The sequence below is a fragment of the Coloeus monedula genome (assembly GCF_965178545.1).
Source record: "Coloeus monedula genome assembly, chromosome: 3".
Classification (NCBI taxonomy): domain Eukaryota; kingdom Metazoa; phylum Chordata; class Aves; order Passeriformes; family Corvidae; genus Coloeus; species Coloeus monedula.
In genome coordinates, this window is record NC_138783.1 from 80,850,643 (window position 1) to 80,874,727 (window position 24,085).

At 37.3% G+C, this 24,085-nt stretch overlaps 1 protein-coding gene across 2 annotated transcripts in view; it reads right to left on the reverse strand.

The window, feature by feature from the left end:
* NALCN (sodium leak channel, non-selective) overlaps nucleotides 1–24,085 on the reverse strand; it is a gene marked incomplete at both ends in the record, with an annotated part of 224,145 nt that overhangs the window by 47,185 nt on the left and 152,875 nt on the right. For both annotated transcript variants that reach the window (XM_082278001.1, XM_082278000.1), the window contains 2 exons: nucleotides 8,915–9,056; nucleotides 10,959–11,095. In XM_082278001.1, coding sequence (XP_082134127.1) covers nucleotides 8,915–9,056; nucleotides 10,959–11,095 — 279 coding nt within the window. The remainder of the gene's footprint in view (nucleotides 1–8,914; nucleotides 9,057–10,958; nucleotides 11,096–24,085) is intronic.

A 24,085-nucleotide genomic window follows, 5' to 3' on the forward strand; every position in this document is an offset into this window, starting at 1 on the left:
TGGACCAGCCCTACACACTAGATGTACTGGCACAGCACTGCTGACTTCAGGGGGATCTGTGCCAATTTACACCAGCTAAGATATGGCTGAGTGGTTTTAAATTTTGAGAAATGCTGTATATTTTGGTTTACTAAGGTTTGATGTATTTTTCTAGCAACATGTTTGCATGCCCAGACTCCAACAAATGCTACACAAAGCAATAATTTTCAACTTGAATTTGATAAAGAATTGTATGCTATCAACAGGTAAAATCTCTGGTGATGTAGTGTATTATTTTTGCAGCAGACTACTTCAGAGTTGGCAGAAGAGACAAGTGTTGGTGGGTGTTCAGGAACACAAAGTGAGACAAGATCATAAATAAATAATGAAATACAAATATCTGAAATGTTTGCTTGACAGTAGAAAAAAAAAGAAGTGCATGTAATCCATTTTTCTAAGGCAATTTCTTAAGTGTTATATTGAAATTAGGAATTTTAGCTTAGTGCTGTTAATAATGCTCTTATAGGCAACTGCAGGACCATATGGGAGTAGTATGCTGTGCCATGCCAGAAATTCCAAGGAAGGGAAAAAAAAACATCCAAAGCTTCTGTTACAGTTTAGAATTTGTTGTATGCCAATGGATGTTTTATGTAGACTTGCAGAATGAACAGATTGTTAGGTATTACATTGTTATTCAAACATGTACAGCTTCTAGGGAAAATATGAAGAGCCAGTACAATAAGCAATATATCAGAATAATTTTTAAGAAAGAGCAAGGAAATACTTGGGAAGAGAATTGAAAGGATTCCATAAAATTCCATAAAACATGGGATATTCCTGGCCCACAGGAGTTTGCTGTATAACCTCTCAAATACAAATTCAACAACATTCTGCCTATGCCTCTTTGGTTTGAAGAGATTGGACTCTTTCAAAATGAATGTGACAAAAGTCATATGAAGAGCGATGGAAGGCCAGACTGCAAGTTTTTGGCAGATACCTAACAAAATGTTCACAAACATTTAAGCAGATTAAGTGACTAAATCCTATAGGTAGTGGGGAATTTCTTAAGCTCTTTTGAAAACTCTGCAAAAAGGCTGCAATTACGAGAGAGTGCTAGAGATCAGTAATCCATTTCCCTCTCTCAAAGTAGAAGTATTTTCATTTGGACTTAGAAAATCTGGCCCTTTGTGAGGTTGTCCTATGTAAGAAATCAGCTCACTACACAGTAGAGAAAGTGGTCTAGCATTAGGTAAGTGCCACAAGGACTCAAATGCTGTCCCTTTGGATCAGATGTCTAGAATGAGAAGTGGGCATAATCTCCTTAACTCTTGGGAGTCATTGACCTGAAATAGCCTTGATTCATTTTGTAGCTCTTGATTGCTGCCTCTCTCTTAAGGAAGGTAAAGTTCTTCTAATTAGCTGACTACTGGTCTGGAAAATCTACATGACTTTTCATAACCAAGAACCTTTTCAATTACGTCTGAGATCATGGACAAGGCTAATATTAGCACTCCTAAGATCTCCAAAGACCTAAAGTGGGGGGATAGTGCATCTCAGACACACGGGGGAGCAGCTCTGGGGAAGGAGAAGAATCCCTCTCTTTTTATGCCTTACAAAAACATGGTGGGTTTTTTTCCCCCTTTAGCATACCTGAGTTTTAAACTTTCATAGGTTTAATGGGTAGATTTTCCATAAAAATATAGACTGGTTTGGTTGGAAGGGGCCTTGAAAGACCATCTAGTCCACTCCCCCTGCAATGTGCAGGAACATCTCCAACCAGATCAGGTTACTTACAGCCCCATCCAATCTGACAGTGAATGTTTTCAGGAATGGGGAACACACCATGTCTCTGGGTAACTTGTTTCAGTGTTTTACCACTGTCATCATAAAAAAATTTTTTCCTTATATCTAGCCTGACTCTACCCTCGTTTAGTTTAAAATCATTACCCCTCATCCTATTGCTACAGGCCCTTGTAAAAAAAGTCCATCCCCATACTATAAGCCCCCTTTAACTACTGAAAGGCTGCTATAAGGTTTCCCCAGAACTTTATTGTTCCAGGCTGAAAAACCCTCTTTCAGCTTGTTCTCATAGGAGAGACAATTCATCCCTCTGATCATTTTGGCAAGTGCAGCCTTGGATAGGTTTGTTTCCTTTTGTTTTCTATCTACTCAGTGCAGGGGCCAGGGAGACCCTGTGAGAAGCTGATAAAGAGGGCTGGGTAGATTACTTATGGCAGCCAACAGCAGGTGGAACTGAGGACTCCTGGCCAAGCTGATGTGGGGTTTTTATACATTCTGCTGGGTGTACAGCACTGGAGGAGAAGGCTTACCCTCCACACTTTGAGCTGGGGATCTTGAAGCTCTAGGGAAGAAGGGACTGTCAGGCTGGGCTGGACTGGGAATGGAAGATAGGGACAGGGACTTTCAAGTGGGAGAAAGAAAACTATTACTTCTGGTTGTACAAGCACAGGCAGTTAATTGCCTTCACTGGAAAAAAGCAATCATTACTACTGTTAATCAGTTCTTGTGAATGAGTCCTGTGAGTGGGTGGAGGAGACTAAAGGGCCTGGAGATGGAGATCTGGATTCCTTGGTAGAAGAAGGAACAGGGAATGTAGAAGGCTCAACAGAAGGACTTTCCTGTAACTCAATCCCTCATTGCCTCTTTCCTTCATGCCAAACTAATGTGTGCTCTTGATTGAAACCCAACTGCACTAAAACTTGCATTTTGTTTGATTGAAGAAAAAAAAGAAGTATGATCGTCCCCTTGTGTTTTAATGCATCTTCACAGTCGTTGCATCAAACACTTGAAATATTTTAGTGTAAAACTGATGCAGTAGAAAGCAAATGCCTGAAGGAAGTCCTGAATTATGGTTCTTTTTGAAAATGGCCAAGTATCCAGTCCCTGGCCTCCTTTCTCTCAGAATGTCAGAAAACTGGCACTTTTTCAGGCAGACTTTTGAACATACTATGCATAGGCAAGAGTGACAAAGCAATTTAAAAACATCAGAAGTCAGAGACAGACCACAACAAGAACAGTCTTGGGACTATTGCAGAAGTGTCTTCTCCACTCTGAAGGCAAACATGGTCAGAGAAGTAAAACATTACCAGCTCAAATGTGTATTTGGTAAAATGCTTAATGATAAAGAAATCTATAAATTTGTTATTTAGGTACAGGGACATTTTTACATATCCATTTTATATATATAAAAAAATTCTTTAAAATGCAAAAGAGAAAAAGAGGTCAGCTGATTTTCAGTAAACCTGAAATTTACTGTATTTACATATATTAACTTCATTAGAAATAACTGATGAGAACAGACATGGTACAAAAATTATCTTCTTTGAAAATCATAACAGTAATGAGCACAAAAATGCTGGCTCCATAAGCCATTATCATCCCAGCAGGTACATTGTTTTAATGACTCTTCTGAATGTTATAACAAGATTGATTTTGGCATTATCCTGTGAATGACATAAATAGGTAAGACTTGAAGCACTTGGCTGTGTTTAATTAATGAGTGGTATATGGGAACTGAAATGGTAGGACAGAGTTCAATTCAGACAAACTAAGAAAATGAAGAAAAAGTTTGAATTATTTTTGTTGATATGCACAAAACTCTGCAAAAATTACTTCAGAAAAAAAGTAGTATTTATTAGTATTTAAAAATAATCTTTTATACTTGGAATACATGTGCAATTACACTTTATTCATTTCTGCTATATTCAAAATTAATGTGATAAAATTATTCTTTCAAATTACTTACGGAAAAGAATAATCAGGAACACACCACCACTGTATCTTTTGTGCCAAAATTGTGTTTTGCACAACTGAATGCCCAAAATAAAGTTCAGAGAGGTTGATTAACTTGGGACATAAGTTTATTACAGTAATAAACAAATTCTGGAAACTGGAATTTATGAATAAATATTCTCCCTTTAGTTCTAAGGAAAAAAATGCAAGTAAATTATATGACTACATCTTTGCGCCTGATGGTTTTCTGAAAGGTATCTTGGGACACCCTGTCTTCCATACTAAAAGCTATGCCTTAGAAAAGCTAAAAGGCTATTTCAGCTTTTACACTTACAAATACTTTCTGCAAGGAAAAGTCCTTTTGGAATACTCTCAGAAGATTGTTTTTTCTTTTCCTTTAGAAACAGAATAGTTAAAGAAGCTGAGCACAGATCAGAAAAAACCCAACACAGAATATAGCCCGATTAAACAAAACCATCAAGATTAGGCGGCATGTCTCAGCAGCTCACAAATGCAGTATCTATGATATTAACAAAATGCGTTAAACACAGATTCCAGCACGATGTCTGCTGCTTAATATTCACAATCTTCCATGGCAATGACTCTGGCTACCTCTGAGATTGGCTCTTACTTCCTGACCACAACCTCCCATCAAAAAGGTACATTTTGCTGTAAGCAGGAAATCAATGGGACTCTCATGTGGCGTGGGAGGTCAAGCTTTCCCAGGAGCTAGACCTTAATACTTCATCTGGTTCCTAACTGGACAAAGGAATGGCTACTAACTGCACTGCCTGCAGAACTAAAAACAAAACCCATACATGTGAAAGGAATCAGAAAAGAAACAGGATGATTGAAAGGAGAGAAAAGGAGAAAATATGTTTGCTACTATCCAGTTAATCTTACAAATGGAGAAATAGGGGAGCTGACTTGCTTATCTTCCTTCAATTAAATGGGAGAGGTCCAAGTATAAACCATAAAATACATGGATATATTAAATGCTCTTGTGCTTTCTTTTGTAATTCACTCCTGCTTTGCCACTGTTGTAAACATGCACATGGGTTATCTGTATTATCTCTACATATTGAGCCATAGGCATTTAGAAAGTTCATCTCACGAGTCTGTCAGTTTTGAACTTTACTCTAACAGCCATGTGCTGTGTTGTAAGGCCAAGGATAAGTAACCAGTTCAAAAGTGTCCATCTCACAGTAATTTTCTGCAAGGTTTGCTAAAAGTTGTATGTCTCTTCGGAAAGCACTTTGAAGGGTTTCTGTGCCCGTCTGATTCCAGTCTTGAAGTTAAGAAGGCAAGGCCAATGCTCTACAGCCAACTCAGATGTATTTCACTGGACACCTGATTTGTTGTAAATCTCACGTTAATTTAATTCTTTATCCCCCTGAAACTTGCTGCAACTATACCTCAGGCTATGTGAAGGCCACTGAGCCACTAAGATGTCCTTAATTTCTGCCAACTTCATTTCTTCTCATCCACCCACTCACACTAAAATTATGTTTCCATACTTCATCCAGTTCTTCCATCCAAGAATTTACTGAAATATTGGTTAGATAAGGAAATTCTCAGCACACTGTGAATAATTTTCGTGCAAATGTAGAAGTATTAAAGAACACTTCCCTCTCTGTTCCTAAACTCTCCTTTTTCCTCATCTACAATGTACATTTAATACCCTAAATCCCTCTTTTAATCTCATATTTTTTCCAAGAAGTCTTCCCTCTTTCATCAGAAAATACCTTCACAGTGCTTTCTACTACAACTGGGGAATGCTCGCCAATCTGAACAGCCCTGGTTTCTCTAATTTGACCGTGGCTTCTTCAGCTCATGGGCTGCAGACCACATCAGGACAGACTAGATCAGCATGCAGGAGGAGTAGATCTGTGGTGAAATCACTGAGTTTAAGTAAATTTGCTCTGCAGGACCTCAAGTAGAGAGCAAAAAATGATCCTCCATTTCCAGCTGTGTTAAGTTCAGAGAACCCCAGAGAATCTCAGTTTTACACACAAAATGTTACAGATAATAACAGACAACTCAAACAAAGCATAGTGCTAAGCTGCCTATCAAGCATCTGCATGTGGGAGAGCCCAGGTATTGCTGGCATTGGATGTAGAAGGATGAACATGGTACAATCTGTATCCACATACCCACTCAGACTCCATACACTGACAGAGAACTCTTAGGAGATGTATAAAAGGTAAAGGGCATTTAGGTATCCTAAAGCGATTTTTTATATCAGTGTTTGGTAAGTTTATTATTTTCACAATTGATTAAAAATTTGGAATTAGAAAAACCTATGAAACTCACAGATTTCACTAGAAAAAAAAGGAGTATAGCAGAGAAATCTGTTTTCCAAAGCTGTTCTTTTGATTTGGCATAGATGAAAATAATATCAAATGGATTGTAGTCATGGTTACAGTGATATACACCAAAAATAATTTTTTCCAAATCTTTTGAGAAGGTAGAATACCTTAAAAAAAAAAAAGAAAAAAAGGAAGAATGCACTGAAAATCTACTCTCCCTTTACACCTTAAAACAACTTTTAAAGGAATTTGGTAATTATAATAATTATAATACTGAAAGCACTGACTAAATCCATTCTATAAAAGAACATATATAAGATCTCCTTTATTGATCATCACACATTATGGGGAAGATTGATTCTGAACACAAAAAATTATAGTGGCAGATTTTAGAGAAAGTAGAAAAGAATATTGCCGAAGTGGAAATAAGGGAAAAATAGGGGAATGTACGGATTAAAGGCTTCCTATCACTTCGGCAGCTCTGGAACACAGAGATACTGACTTAAGTCCAGGAGTAACTGGAGGAACTAGCCACAGTTCAGCTCCCACAAAGGAAGGACAGAGTCAGATCTGCCAGCAGGATCTCACCTTTTGATTCTACCTTTTAATTCCACTTTTTTTTCCATCAACTACAATGCAAAAGCATGTGAAAAGTTTCTGAAGCCATCCTACTGCTACCAGGAGCAGTGAGAAGGCATCCTACCAGGCACTGAGATCAGTAAAATGTTTTGTCATGTTTCTTTTTTTACAAAGAAAAGTAAAGTATGGATGTAAGGTTTATACTTAAGCACAACCAGTCATTCCAAGCTTGTTTTAAGGATACTTTAAAGAAGATTTGTTCATACAAAAGTGAGGTTGCCTTGGCAACTGTAACTATAGAAAGCCAGAGTAATTACTTCCACAAATCCTTCTTAGTGCTTTCACCTCTTAATAGGAATGTGTAAATACCTTGTTTTAAGCTACATTTATGAGAAATGTTACTCATCATTGTTTGTACCCTGGAGGCATGGGGATCCTAAAGTATATGCTTAAAGCAGGTTGAATAGCACAAAACCAATTTGCAAATGCTTATTTAAATTAAAAAAATAAAGTCAAATAATGCATATTTGCTTTTGAAGGGAATCGAAAATTTGAAAAGAATGCAGCATTCTGTTTTCATATTGCAGTATCTCATTGAATAAACTGTGCCATGTATTCATCTGTCTTCAAACACAGTAACAATTCACTTTTGTAAACAGCAAACAAAAGGAATTAAGATGGAATTTAATATACCTAAATTATATTCATGTAAACAGATCTACTGAGCCACTGCACAGCTCTGCATTGCATACTGTGGACTTACCTGTGTGGCTGAGAGAACTTTAAGGTCTTTGTTCATCTCTTCATTACATGGTAGAAATGTACTCTGATTACCCTGGCATAGTGTTTGAGATCCATTATTAGTGATACTTGGTATAGCTCTGCTAGCCCCTAGGCTCGTCATTTAATAACTTATCCAGTTTTAATGCTGTGCTTGTTAAAGCAGATGATGTCCATTTAGGCTTGACTCCTTCCTACAGCCTCCTTGGCCTGATATGGTGTATTTTGCCACAGACCTCCCTCTCAGGCCATGCTGCTCAGCTTTGGCTTACTGCTGCCATAGAATACATCAGCCACAAGAATGGGTTCTTGCACAGAACTAGGGATGGCAATTAACACTAGTTTACAAATTGTATATTTTTATTCATTATCAGAAGAGTAATTTTTTTCCCAAGTCTCTTTTCCCAGTTCTGATTCCCAGCTCTGCAACTCTGTGTGCATGAATGCTGCCCTGGGTTATGGTTGCAAACACACAACAGGAAAGCCAGTTGTACTATGTAACTGCAATGCATAGACTTTTTTTTTTCTTGTCTGCAATTCTGTAACTTAAAATGCATTAAAAAACACAGATGTTAATATTCAAAGAGGATTTAACAATGAACAATACTGAAACAATACTAAAAACATAACAATACTGAAAGTTATTTTGTCTATAAAAATGCCACTAAATTATGCAAGATTACAAGTGATCAAGGACTGATACCTATGTAGATGCCACTAGAAATCTGGGAAACCACTATCTTCTATGAGGCACATGAAGATTTTTTTCTGCCCCTTTAGTTTTATAAGGTGTCAGAAGTCACATACATTTACTTATGCTGCTGCATCATCATCATCATGGTCATCATTCCCAGCAGGGTTAGTATTTTTCAAATCCAATCATCCATGGGAGACTAGCAGCTTTTAGCACAATGAGTATCAAATATATCTGTTCAGGTCTGTTTTCTAGTGATTCCCAGGCTTACACATAGGTCAATATCCTCTAAACAATTAGAATAATTTTTAAATTTTTACTCATCTTCAGTGATTCCACAGATCTTAATAAATTATTCAATTTCTCTGCTCTGCTTGTTAAAGCAGATGACATCCATTTAGGTTCGATTCCTTCTTTCAGACTTCCTTCACACTTCCTTTGGTGAAGTGTGTTTTCAAGACTGCAATAGTATCAAGGCACTCAAAAATCCAATGTGATATTCAGAAACTTTAATTTTCCACTAGCTGCTCAGTGATTAACAGCAAAACTACTTTAAAAAATTGCTTCAGGTGATGCATGCATTAAATAAATAATGTATCAAATCTTGAATTTTGAATTCAAAGGAGATGGGAAAATTTAAACTAGAAGAGGATCTGCTATGATGTCTCTTTTAGGCTAAATTAAACATAACCATTTAGCCTATGTTCAATCATCCTAGCTTTTATTCATTCACTTTTTATGTAGTCTGACAAACTGAATAATCTGATGCCTTTCCTCACAATACTCTAGGCAAAACATATACTCTCTACTCTTGATTTACCTTTTGATCAATATATTTGTTTTCTTCAATTGCTGATCTTTTAGAGTGGTCACATGAGGAAGAAGATGCTGAAGGAAGTCTTCGCAGCAAGCAACTGGTATCTTGTTGCTGGCGATCAATAAACTGCTTCATAAAACTTTCCCTTGTGAACAAATAAAACCCCAAGAAGAGTTAATATCTGTTTTTTCTTATAACATATCACAATCCATTAGCACAAAGATAGATAAACTCCTGAGAAAAAGTTGTACTGGGCTATAGATATATAAATGAACGGAGTGCCAGAACAACTGATAACACTTGAATGCATTTATTAAAAAAATCCATAACTGAATTGAGAGTTGGATCTTTTGCACATAGATTCAAATAAAATAATTCTATTGCTTTTATTATTTATTTATTGACCAATTAAGGTGCTAAATATTTCAAGTGCCTTTTGCAGTTTTCAGCTCTTTTGAGCTCATTAAACAGCAAGTTGTTACTTCAATGTAAATCAAATCCTGATATAATCCAAAGGAAACATACCCTCTGCATGAAATTCTCTTGAAGATTTCAAACAACATCTGTTCATATAACTGCTTTGAATGTCAGTATTAAGGCACTTCAGCAATTCTGTGCCTCACATATGCCATGTTTAAAACAGAGACATTTCTGTTTAAAACAAATATACATTCATCTTGCCATAGTTTAAGTTCAGTAGAGTTGTCTCTTTTTAGTGTAAACTATGTCACAGCTAATTTTTCTCTGGAGAGGTATTACTACATAGTACAATAGCTTCAGATTTAAAGGTATGATTTGCTAGTGCTAGTCTGAAGTAGTTAATAGGATCATGAGTGAGTACAGAATATGCTGGGAAAAACATAACTAGAAAGAAATACCAAAAAAAAGACTTAAGACTAGGAGAAGAATGCCCTCCAGATATAACCAAATGGTACTTTGATACTAAAAGTAAAACATCTAGGATTGTTTCCTTGAAGTTTGGAAGGTTGTTTTTCCTGACCTTTCTGACCAGTATTATTCCTTTTGTTCAGCTAAGGTACTACACACAGGTCAAACCAGTTGCCTTACCTTTCCTGTGAATTTAATCAAAAGAAATGTAACCTCAGGAGACTCAGAAGAATGGCAGGAATCTTTCACATCATCCTCTCTTCTGGCATGTGCTTGTTGAGGATATTGAAACAGACCTGAAGAGGACCTGACCAGCCAGCTTGTGCTGTGTCAGCAGACTTTGCAGCATGTATATACTAGAGAAGCCCTTGGATTTCTGTCAGGTTTTTATGACACCAAGCAAAAATAATTTTACTGTAACTGATGATCACAGAATCATAGGATGGTTTGGGTTGGAAGGGACCTTAGAGACCATCTTCTTCCACCCTGCCTGCCATGGGCAGGGATACCTTCCACTAGACCAGGTTGTTCAGAGCTCCATCCAGCCTGGCCTTGAACACTTCCAGGCATGGGTCATCCACAGCTACTCTGGGCAACCTGCCCCAGTGCCTCACCACCCCCACAGTAAAGAATGATCTAGTAGATCACTGAGCATTTGATCTTTAGTTAAGGTGAGTTTCACAGGAAAGTGGTAACTATGCAAATACAAGTAAGGGACAAGGTCATCACAGACTAACTGGTATTGGATGGTCTGCTTTACCCCCTCTAATGATTCGCTGCCAGTTCACCCTTATCTTTAAAAACCTACATGAGAATCCATTAGACTGCTAGTTGTCTATGTGAGTCAAGAAACTAAGAGCCAAATGAAAGAGGAGAAACAACCCACTTTTAATTATATTGTACTTGTGTCAGTTCTGGTCAATCTAGGTGCTTTCATGAATAAGGTATAAGAAATGCTAGGATTTTTTTTTTTTTTCCCCAAATGAGGGAAATGAGGTAAACCCAAAATGCCACATCTTTTGAATGCCTATGTTATTTCTGTTTCGCTTATTTTCTGAACTACCTGCCTAACAGACAAGAAAAAAAAATTTAAATATTTTGGGTATTATATGGCCCCAGAAAAGTTTACAGCATACTAGAAAAGGAAATATTTCAATACCTTATTTTTGGAACTGTGAAATCTGAAGGAAGCTTTGAGATTTTCACCATTTGTGGCCTGTTTGGAAATTTCTCAAAGATGCGTAGACGCAATGGAAGCTTCTCCTTTGTATCTGCATTAGCTTCACTTTGCTTTAGCTGAAAACAAGGAAATAAAAAATATACAGAAAAGGAAATTTTGCTCTGTAATACCCCACTAGTATTTTCAGAATCCAAATAATAACAACGGCAACCATTTAAAGAAACAGAAGATGGCAGCAAAGACCTACAGAAGGTAAATTTGATACGCATTAAAGGCTTGTGTTAGAAGATGTCAAATACCTAACAATACTGTGCCTTTAACTGCAAGACATAAAATAGGAGGATTGCTAATAATTTTAATTTTAAAATATAAAGCATATTAATGTCCTATTTCAATATGCTTATTTCTATGTTTTCTTCACAGATTTTAACACTTTTTATTGAAAAACCACCCATGGTCTTTTCTTATTAGGCACATCTTTCTGTATATGCTGACAGCTCTTTCATACTCGAAGACAACACAGCAATTTCAAAGGCAGAAATTTTAAGAGAATACAGCTCCCAGAACACAAAATAACAGGACAATTATATTTAGGTGAGTATCATAAGTAATAATACAGAACTCAAAAGAATCCATCTACATCAGCAATACTTAGCTATGGCAAATCATATAACAAATGTTGCATTTATAATTATCCACAAACAGTTATTCAATGGAATGTCACCCATCCAAATACAGAAAAGGCAGATAAATCTATGGGGACAGATGATAGCTAAATCAAATGATATAAGAGAAAAAGATATGATATAGAGATGATTCCTGAATTCTGATTACCTTACCTAGCAATTCAGTTGTGTTATTGCAACAAAATACCAAGTCAAAAAGCAGCAATGAAATTAATTTTCACATTTATTTTAAACTGTATGTGTACTGTATACTATTTCAACAAGCATGCAACTGAAATTTCAGTTATCCTTCTCACCCCTGCTTGTAAGCAAAGGATTAGAAGCTTAAATTTTAGAAAACATTTTCACCATCAACACCTGCAGGGAATACTGCTGATAGACATCAGCTACAGATTTTTACCAGGGACAATTGCCCAGGAATTCAAACAGAGCTTTAACTCTCATTTGCCCTGCCTAGTGAAATGCATGTTCCCACAGCATGCTATAGTAGAAAATCTGCTCTGCTGCACTGTCATGCTATCAGCAACATCACCACTTCCAGCCACAGGACAGCTTAAACTGAAAATCAATTCATATTTGGTTGGATATAAGTTGTCATGTGGACTGAAAACTGAAGAAAACTGAACAGCTACAAACAAAGACTAATGATTAATGGCAAAGCTGATTCAGAATAAAAGGGAAATGTTGAATAAATCTGTATTGTGTCCAGTCCTGTTTCATCGCTTTATTAATGATTCTTAAAAGGAAGAAATGATGACATTAGCACACACGATATTAAAATGTGAAGAATTGCAAATACCACATTGGGCAAGGATGAGGACACATTTAGAAATAGTGGCAGGAAATAACAGACTGAAAAAATTCTACATAAAGAGTAAGAGCAGAAACTAAACAAGAACTTGGATTTCAATACAGCATCAAAAGGCCAATTTGGGCACTAATTACCTTACCAGCCAAAGGCTATGTTCACAACCAAGCTCTGTTGGTTAGATGTTACAGAGGTACGAAAAATGATACGGAAGTCCACAGCTCCCCTCTGTGCTGCTTTGAAGAGAACATATCTGGGTATGCAGTAATTTCTAAATGCCATTTTACCATTTTCTCACTGACAAGCCAAAGTAGTGCTGAAGAGAGCCATGAAACCGAGGGGGCGGGGGGGGGGGGGGGGGGGGGGAGGGGGAGGGGCTGTGTAAACCAACTGGGACAAGGGAGAAATAAGAAGAGAAAGACTAAAGGGTCCCAATATTTATTCCACATCTACCATACCTGATAATAAAGTAAGACCGGGAGGGATGATGTAAATTTATGTAAGAAGTATTTGAAAACAAATTATTTCAAGTATACAATAGTGTACACTAAATAAAGGAATGAGAGAACGAAATTTAGAAATAGGATTTCTACGATGAGAATAAAGATTACTAGCCTTATGGGGAAATCTCTAAGTGTTCAGAGAGATCTCCGGAGGGAAGTGCCTCATCATTTCAAAATCAGACTAGTCAGAACCCCTGAAATGTCAGAGCGTTGCCAAAAGAAATCTTTCACTGACAAGGAAATTAATTGGATAATCTAACATGGCTTTTCTGCAACATTGTACTGTTGAAAGCTTTGGGAAGGGATTATTTTTAAGAGGAAAAAAAGGTTTCCAGTTTCCGAGACTTGTTTTTCAACAGGAAAACATTGCATAAATATGCATATTTTTAGCACAAACAATGTCACTTACAGCTATGAACTCCTGTTTTCACAAGTCAGTGTATACAGAATAGAGAGCATTGCAATGCTGTCTGAAGTCTTAATGCAGAACAGAACAGGGAGAGCTTGAATGCAGGAGACCCGTATAGTTCAAAAGGTAAAGAAGGGGATAGGGGAATGCTTTAAAATAGGCTTTAAAATAACTTAAAGTCAAGGCAGTTCTACAGAATATCTCCAATTACTCATGCTGTGATAATATTACATATTGGGGAGCATGAGGCATTTAGCTTCCCTGAGTTCTTCTCCATGCACTTAGGGTGTAATTGTTGCTCCACATGACACACATCCTGTTTTGTATTGCTGCTTAGAACCTTTGTATTTCAACTTTCTCTAACACTTGACAAACACGTACATTTTTAAAGGTACAGGATTATGTTGAAATTGGGCTATGATGGTGCAGAATGTTTCTAGCAACAGCTAGACCCAAATAACCCAATAAACTGAAACAAAATATTGGGAAATTTTTCTCTATGATTTTTAGGTTTTATTTATTAATCTTTGGTGTGAACATGCCAAAGGAGATACAGAATTAACAATGTCTAAAGGCTAAGACCTACCCATCCTAACTTTTTGTTTTGTCCTCTATTCATTTAGTTCTGATCACAGAAGAGGAGCCAGTAACGTGCCAAACTTAAAGAGTGAAAGACGCCGTTTTCATAGGGTTTGTGAGGCAAATGTATGTGAAATTCACTTAAATACTCTGTATTTCAATAAAATCAAATTATTAAAAAAATTACAGCAGTGCTCTAACTCTTTCATTTCGGTTGACGGACTGAAATAAATAATTCCAAATTAAAAGCTTTGCCACTGATGTACACACAACCTATTTAGGACCTGGCCAGCTGCCCAGAATAATTTCATGGTGACTGAAAAGTTCAAACCTTTTACCAAAGTTCAGGAGGCCTCACTAGCGGATGATTTTAAATCAATATTGTTTGGTACATTACAGTGCACTGCAATATGAACATTTTTCACTACAAATCTTCTTTAGGGGCTGTATTTGAAGAATAAAATGACCATATAATCTGTGCTGCACGCTTAGCAGGATATGCTGTGTGCTCCAACCCCAAACACTTTGGGCACAAGACTGCACGTGGATGAAAGACATTAAAAACTGATACCAGAACCCAACCAACAGCTTTGCAGAATTTTTTATTTATCCAAGTTCTCAGATTTGCCATCACCTTTGGCTTGTCAAAAGGAGCTTTGAATGAAACCTAAGTAGTTAGCAGTAAAAGACATTAATTAAAAAACTAAAAATCAGAAAGGCAGATTAAATGAGCCCCTTTTTTCCTTTCTGTTATTCTGAAATCCTAAGGACCTGGCAGATTTTTCGACATGAATGAGCCATATTAAAAGAAGATATGCATATGGGTAAGCTGTCACATCCCACACTCAGCTTTGGCATCAAATTGTAACAACATTTTTGTACCTGCATTTGATTTAAAATGAAACACAAATCAGATGTTCAGTTACTATTATTTACACCTGCAATTTCATTTGCAATGCAGAAAAATGTTGATTTTCTTTGAGCACTCTGCATCATGAAATAAAGGGAAGGTAAAATCAACCTGGAAATTAGTGTAAAAAATTGGATAAACAGAATTTGGGTAATTAAACTAATACTTGCAGTGTTAAAAAGAAGTACTTATGAAGCATAGATCTTATTAGTATCTCTACAGTGCTATATAAAAGACTGACAAAAGCCTAATCCCTTGCCTAAAGTCACATGGTACATGGTGAATTCAAGCCATAATATTTGCCTCTTGGTTCTTCTAGGCCCTCTGTGGTGGCCCTGAGACATAATTACACCAGTTATTTTTCTATGGGTTTTCCAATTCTTCAAGGCATCTGAAACAACATGTGAGCTTTTGCTTGCAATTCTCCTGCACAGCACTTCTGTAGGATGACATTTGGGTTGTGCATTGCTTAATTGAGAGGCAGTTTGGTAGGAGGTGGGAGAGCACTACAGTGTCTTAGAGTCCAACCTGGTGGAGCCTTGTCTCTTCTTTCTTTGAAAGCAGTCTCTCAATTAAAATATTACTTGAACTATATCAAAGTATTGTCTGGAAGAAAGTAGCAGGAGCTACAGGAGAGACCCAGCATGAGTTTTGCAGCATTCACAGACAAGGGCTCAATGTCTGAACTTGCTCTCTTGTCCTCTTTTACTGCTTAGATGTACCAGTAGTGAATTTTGCCCTTTGGGTTCACCTAAACAAAGGGGACACTGCAAGCAATAAAAAATTCTCCCATGTAGGTATGGTAAAACAGAACCTAAATTGATTTTAACCACAATCAGTATTGCCATGAGGAATTTTCAGTGAAATATACCAGAAGCTATTATTACAGTGGTGCTGGCATTCAGAGTAGAAACTGCACTGTTGATAATATAAGAGTAAAATAAACTGCAAAAGTTCCTGACAGATGGAGGAACCAGACTACATGCATTTCTCATAGGCACAAGATCTGTTTTTTTAATAAACAACTTTTCTCTGTCACAGGGTTTATAAGCTGTGTGTAGCACGGTTTGGTGCTGTGACTGCTATTCCCTAGTTGTTCATTTAGATAACTTTTTCTTAGTTTTGCATTAAGTCTTCCAAATTTAACAGATATTGAGGAAGATTTCACAAATATGGGATTTTTAGTAGCTTCTTTCCAATAACTGTAGCTCCTATCAGCTCTTCAGGAACAAATGCTGCTGACAAGCTATGAATCCAATTCAAACTTATCTAGCAAAATTTGGCTAAGATATAGTCTGTTTATCTAAAAGACAGGAATCCAAATTTTCATAGTTTCCCTGTGATTGAAATAAATAAAAATAACTTTTCAGAGGTATTACTTCATACTGACTACAAACTGGCAAGCATTGCTACATGGTTTACACTTTAGCCATATTTCCAAATATTTTTGCCTCTGCAGGGGCAAGTATTATATAATTTTAAAAAATGGGCAATCCAAGGTTCTGTGCAGTCTGTGTCTGCAATCAGGCCCCAGGAGTGTGCTTACCAGACTAGAGTCAACCTTGTTGCCTTTAGACTGAAGTAACCACCTGAATTACTTTAGTTCAGGTCTCTTTCATAGCCAACAGGGAGGAAGAGACACTTGTAGAGGTCAGTTCAGACCTTGGGTTGGCTATATATAGTTCACACATGCTTATTTTTTCCATTGACTAAACTGGGAACTTGAATCCAGTATGTTCTTCAAATCAGATCCCTGACTCCCAGCGGCAGGATGAATCCAAGCCACAGCATCTACGATGGCATTCATCTCAGCTAATGACAGCTCTCCAAATGGGAACTAAACTATACAGTCATCTAGGCACTTCTTATATTTAATTGAAAAAGGTATCCCCAGATATTGAATCATCCCATACCAACACATAAGCAAGACAAGCAAGGTGGACTGTCACCTCAGGGTAACTCCATCACTGAATACAGGTGCAGTGTACAGCTACACCTGTCCCAGCAATGGGGTACGGGCCTAAGAACTGGAATAAGATTGCCCATTGTGTTATACTGTTAGCGAGACCAAGTTTCACTTTTTGCCTTGGCCAGCTGGCACTCCCCCTGATCACGCCTGAGCACAGTTTGGCACTTATCCCAACTGGGTACATTCCCTGTAGGCAGTATGGATCCTTCCTACCTAAATGGTAGGTAGTTTTGGGAAGGGAACATAACTGCTGTATGTATAAGCCAGGCTGTGGCAGCTGGCCAGCTTTAAGGACAGAGAGCATGTCCTGGAGAGCTTTCTCTCTTGATACAGATTGGCCAAATTACCATCTTTGAGAAGATGCTCTAGTGTAAGGAAGATGAAATAGATAATAGATTTACAGAATCATTTAGGTTGGAAAAGCCCTCTAAGACCATAGAGTCAAACCACTAACCTAACGCTAGACAAGATAAACCCCCCCTTTATTTTAAAACAGTTCAGGGGTAGGTACATATTTTGATGGATAGTTTAAAATAGATAATGAAAATGAAACATAAATTTAATGCTAACATGCATAACTCTTTTTCATAGCCATTTCACATATAAATGACATAATGAATATGAAAAAATACCATTTTTATATTATTTTTCTCTTGGGATAAGTAGCAGAAACATTTTTGTTTCCATACAAAGGTTAGTGAGTTACAAAAGAATATCCATTATAATAGAAAATGCATTACATGCTCCATTTCACCAGGGGAAACTGCTTGAAACTTCATGTAAACTAGGTATCATTATTTGTTATGAACTACATTTGTGATGAACAACAAGTAACTAAAATATTTTCAAGTGAACAAAAGCACAAGATGCATGAATTATGCTCTTGTACAAATGTAAACTTTCAATACTGACTAGTTACAATGCATTCATCTTCAAGATTCAGGGTGAATTCATTACAACCTGAAAGGGTGCTTCTGCATGGGAAGCAAAGGAATTACCATTGCAAGACAATTCAGAGACTCTTAATGTTTGCTTTCCTGTTCTATTTTCTACACAAAGGAAGATTTCTAGAGGTAGCTTTGCAAATGGTCCTTTACCTAAATGTAGCTGAGGCACACATCTTCATCTGCCTTGCCAGGATCACAGAAAAACAGAGCCAGTCTGGGAAATTATAATTATGGGCAGACTTTCAAAGGTTCTCACCACAGGCAGCTCCCATTCATGCAAAAAAGAGCTGAAGACACTCAGTGAACCTGATGGTCATGACTGACTGAGGAAGTCATCATCTTGACTATCTATCAGGATACAGACAGCCAGAGATATTTAAAATGTTGAAGAATAGAGAGATCATAGGAATAAATGACTCAATCTGCAGAGAATGTGTACATCCCTGCTCATAGTTTAACAAAGGAAAATAACTTTTACCTAGGTCCTCTTAGTACCTACGTATAGAAAGCCTGAAATTTTTCCCATACATGCAAAACTTTTATTCCATGTGATTTGTATAGGCTGCTCTAGGGGTTGCATGGGGTATTACATGACATAGATCACCTCTAAACTGGTCGGGACAGAAGGCATATCCAGCTTGACTTACTACTTAGTTTCACCTGCAGGGTAGGAAACACTGGGCTGGTTTTGGCTGTGGTAGAGTTAATTTCCTTCACAGTGGCTGACATTGGGCTGTGTTTTGCATTCCCTCTGCAAACAGTGCTGACAACATAGGGATGCTTTCCTTACTGCTGTGCAGCACTTCAGCAGAGTCAAGGTCTCCTCTACTTCTCACCCAACCTCACCAGCGAGGAGGCTGGGGATACACAAGAGGTTGGGAACTGACCCCAGCTGACCAAAGGGATATTCCAGATCATATGGCATCATGCTCAGTATATAAAACCAAGGAAGGAAGAAGGATGGGCAGATGTTTGGTGTGATGGGGTTTCTCTTCCCAAGTCACTGTTACACGTGATGGAAGATGGCTTTCTAAGGGATGGCTGTAGACCTGCCTGCCCATGGGAAATGGTGAACGAATCCATGTTTTGCTTTGCTTGAATGTATGGGTTTTGCTTTACCTATTAAACTGTCTGTATCTCAATCCATGAGTTTTCTTGCTTTTACTCTTTTGATTCTTGGAGTGAGGGAGCAACTGTGTGGTTGGGGTCAAACCTTGACAAACACCTTTACTATGTGAACCTAATTCCAGATTTCAAAGCCAACCTATGCAATCCATATGAATTTGTGAGCACTCTCTCAGGTGGAAGCAATTATGTGTAGATGCTGAAAAATATTTGTCACAGATTGTGATGCAAGTGCTTGTGCAGCAGATGGTATTTTGTTTCTGTGGGCTGTAGCAATGCAAGCCTGTGTTTCTTTCTTTTTAGGTGGTCTACAGAGTGTTTAGACACTTGTAAATGGATACTTTGCTGGCATAGGCCAATATTACAGTATATTCTAACATAAATGATCTCAAAGACAAAAAGGATGACCTACATCCTTAGGACAACATGTTTGTTAGGACAAAGATATTTCGTTTGAAACACAGAACACAATTCAGATGAAACACCAGATAAATATTCCTAAGAATCTGATAACATAACTACTAAATGCGATAATGAATTAATTATATTTGGTCTTACAGAGGTAGGCAAATGTCAACCATAGTGCACAGTACTTTTTGTAAACTTTTTTCCAAGTGCTTTTATTATAAACACCATTATCATGTGTACTTGTTTCCTTAAATGTATTCAGCTAAATATGCACATGGCTGTACACTTGATCTGATCTCCATGTAATCAGGTTTGTTTGGGATTGCCACATTGGAGAGGGTCTGTGGAAGGGCTGCAGAAATTTTATCTGTAATGTAGTTTTAGAGAATATAAAGGAACACTCTTCACAAGGAGACCTAGTCACAGGACAGGAGGCAAAGAATACCACTTGTTTAACAAAAAAGAGTTTCTCTAGATAGAACAAATCAATTCTTCATTATGAAGACAACCACTGGAATAAGTTGCCTAGACAAACCAAGGAAATTTTATCACTGGAGACGTTCAGGAATTGACCTAATAGGAATGAGGGTAACCTCATCTAACAGACTACTTTCAATAGCAGGTTGGACCTGGTGCTCTTCATTCTATGTTTCTATGACTTGGTGATAACTATTAATTGCAGGACAACAGATAATTATGCTCTTCAGTTTTACTGTTGTGCAAATGCATACATCATCTCCTAATAACTTCTACTTTTGTTCAAATCATTACTGGGCTCTATTAGATTCTCTGAGAAGATAATTAGTATAACTTAGATTTGAGTATTTGCCATCCACATTGCAGAGTAATTTCTACAATCGGATGTCCTTACTTAGAAAACATAACTGAAGTTGAGAAAAAACTCACAGATGTAGCTTAGGCCATAATCCAGGACATCTCTTTAAACAGGAGAGACCTTGTCTTTGCACAAATTAGCTGCCCCTTAGCCTTTTTGTGGATGGTTGGTTTGTTCATTTTGAACTGGAGGCAGAACATTTAATTTGACATAAGTGGCCTGAGTTTTAGATGCATTGGAGTTTCACAGTATTTTTCCAGTACAGAAATTCAGATAGAAGATTTATTTTACTAAAGGACACACAGAGGCAAACCTATACAAGTGGTAATTGGGAGACCACAAAGGCCGATCCAAACTACTTCAGAAACCTTCTTGGCTGGACTAGATGAAAACAGAAATAATTTGATGTTACTGGCTGCCCTTTTTCCCCCACACAAGTTTGCTGATGAAATTTTAGCCAGGGCTAGATTCCCAAGTTCTCTTATTCCCTTTCACAAGGGATGGAGATTGTTTTCTTTGTGTCCTTGTGGTCATGGGCTGATTCTTTAAAGAGAAAGATATGTGTAAGAATTTTCCCTTTACTCTGAAATAGTGCTCCCACTCATTGGATATTATGTAGGAAAATCCTGCAGGCTTCCTCATCTTCTGTCACGTTTTTAAAAGAGTGCCTGATTCATTCTTGAGAAACTATAAAAAGGAGACATTCTCTGAATTCTAAGTGGAAAAGAAGTGACTGTCTTAGACTCAGGTACCAAAAAAAATGCAGTAAAAATATAATTAATTAGTTCTTCTAAGCTGCTAGCTCTTTTTAATGAACAGGAATTAACTCTCATGCAAAGGCCAGGCCTCTACTTTTTTTTCAAGAATGCAGAAGTTAATTAGCATGTGTACACAAGATTCACAAGCTCCCATGGGCCTAAAACACAGTTCAGAAAAGGCAATGCAAACCTCTGCCACACAGAAGGGCACAAAGGCAAACCCAGCATGGATTTTCAAGACTCCCAACTGCTAAGAAAAGAACTAGCAATGCTGTGTAAGCCCTTCATTCCAAACTGCTGCAGGACTCTCCCTTAATTCAGAGGATGGAGCATCTAGAATCATCTATGCGCCCTGACAAGCACTTGCATTTTCCTTTGCTATCAACTAAATAAAACAAAAAATAAAGATTAAATGATCTCCCAGTGATATAAAAGCTAGGTAAGCATTTTATTCCCTGATGATATAAATGAAGCAGCAGAAGCTTACATTTACATTTTTGTTACTGCTATTTACACATTCAAAGCAAATATGGCTCCCATCCCTCCTCCTTGAAAAATGTCTGCTTTGATTATGATCTTTGGCTAGAATATTCAAAGGTCTCTATTTTATACTATTTTATACCATAAAAACTTCATCCAGGAGAAACTCTCTTGAATTTGAGATTTTTTGACAGATAATACCATATTGTATATACCAAGAATTGGCAACTTCTGAATTAATAGTCAGGTGTTCATTTCACCATTACAAATAAAACATATCATCCAGAACTTGTGATCCATTGATGCTGTTTTTAAAAAAATGTGGCAGATGAGGGAAGAGGTAGGAAAAAACCTCAAACAACAATAGCGTCTTGAAGCTACAGCCTTCAAGAGACTCTCAAAACTTTCCTAGTTATTAAAAAAGAAATAGTCTAGCATAAGTGGTTTTCCAGATGACTGTATTTTCCAGTCTTGAAAGGCTGGTTTGTTTTCTAGAAATAGACATAGTCTCCGTAAAGACTACTACTTTTGAAATAATGCCTCTTTAAATGTTCTGCATATGTCCCAGGAATGGGGGACCAACTTGAATTTTGTGACATTTCTATCTTCCCTCTATGATGAAAAGAAGGATTTTATGCATTTTATGTAGTACATAAATTTCAGTGTGGAACCATTAGTGTACTGTTCATTGGTTAATGAAATGTGCTAGACACTTATCTTTCCTGCCAGTTGTTAAAAATCCATTCACATGGAATCAGATATAATGAAAAGGTAATTTTTCATTTTTATTCCATTTTATAGTTATTTCCCACTTAGAATTACCTCAAGCACTGTTCTCAGAATAAAAATACTCTGGAGGAAAGTAACTCTAACTAGGCTTCAACACGCTCCTTGATTTTCACACACAAATTCACATATATAAAATTTTATGCCAAGTGTGTTTAAATTAGATATACCCATTATAACACCTTGTTCACACAATATGTTCAAGAAAAATCCCCATGCTGAAACTCCCACTTTAATTCTGAAGCCTCAGCACACATAATTTGGAAATGATGCAACTGCTGAAATTGTCATTGGCATCTTCCTGGATCTTTTGAATTCCTGGAGGTGCTAGGTGAAAGGCACAGGGCTCTGGCAATGTATTCTGACCAAACATGTTCAGCATCCCAAATCCTGTCTTTTCCAATTCCTCCTCTACTGACAGACAAAAATGCCACTTCTGAGGTATCACTCAACATAGCTTTTGGAGCCATGTACTTGAAAAGCCAGTTAGCAGTGTTTGACCTGTCATTGTTCATGGTATCAATTAAAAGCAGTAGTGAACCATGTGCTCTGGTTCTACTTAACACGAATCAGGGGAGAAGGGAGCAGAGGGGAAGAGAAGCTTCATCCCACTGAAAAGTAATACTGGGTCATATAGTGTGAGTACAGTTTTGCTCCTCACTAAATAAAGAGTTATTAATAGGTCTGCCAAAATGATATTTGCATTACCAGGGCAGTGAGACCCATTGGTATTAACAGGAGTAATGTCAGAACTGTGTTCTGGTGAATAAGGACTGTATCTGGCTGGCCTGGACTTCCCCTGTAAACACCTTGCTTTCAAACACTAAGCTGCCTCACCAGAAAAGAGGTCTGTGGAGAGCAAATGAAGACAAAGGGGAAACAAAAAATGAAATCTGTGAAAAACAGGACCAGCAAAGCATCAGCAACCTAGCTGCATGCAGGACTGACTTCCTAGTGCTTTTTCTAATATGGCCTAGATATTTTGAATTCTTGTTAACAAGAAAACAACTTGGAAGAAATGATGTTACAGAAATTCTATCCTAGTAACTTCATATGCTCTTATTGACCTCAAAAAAACCAAAAAAAAAAACCCAACAAAAAAAAGGTGTTTATAAGGAATATAAATGGGAATGACTTTTTCCAAGATGTGTTAGTTAAACTGCCACATTTTCTTGCAAAAGGAGATCACTTGAAATAGAGCTACTCAGCAGAAAGAAACTTTGATCTGATTCTAAAGCTACATGTACAGGTGCACAAAGACAGAAAAACATAGGAAGTAATAACAGGCACTCTAGGAAAGAGAGAGCTCTGAGGAAGTATTTGACTGGAATACTGTACATCAGAGGCTAGAGGGCATCAAACAAAAACAAGTGGAAGATTCATTAGTTGAAAAAGAAATGTCTTTTCACATAGTGCATTGTAAATTTATCTTTGCTACTGCAGGCAGTAAATGCTAGAAAATACACAGATTTGAAAATAGATATAATAGACATGCAAGGAAAAAATCCATCAAGAACTACTAGACAAAGATACACCATGTTGGACACTGGAAGCTCCTCTGTGTCTGGAAAGTGACTATCACTCAAGTATGAAGTATCACCAGAGAATGAAATACCACTTTGTGAGTTCCCTTTTCTTGTGTTAGTTCCTAACCATATTTGTGGGAACTCACGCCTTCTCATCAACAAATCAATATGATTACACAGAAACATCTTATTGTTTAAAATACCCCTGTGTTCACACATCTCACAACTTTGATATAATACCTTACTTATACATTCTACCTACCTATACATTTCACTTGCTTATCTTATACTACTTATACATATACATACTACTCTACTCATGCACTTTACTTACTTATACACTCTACCTGCTTTTGCATACTACTCTACTTATACAT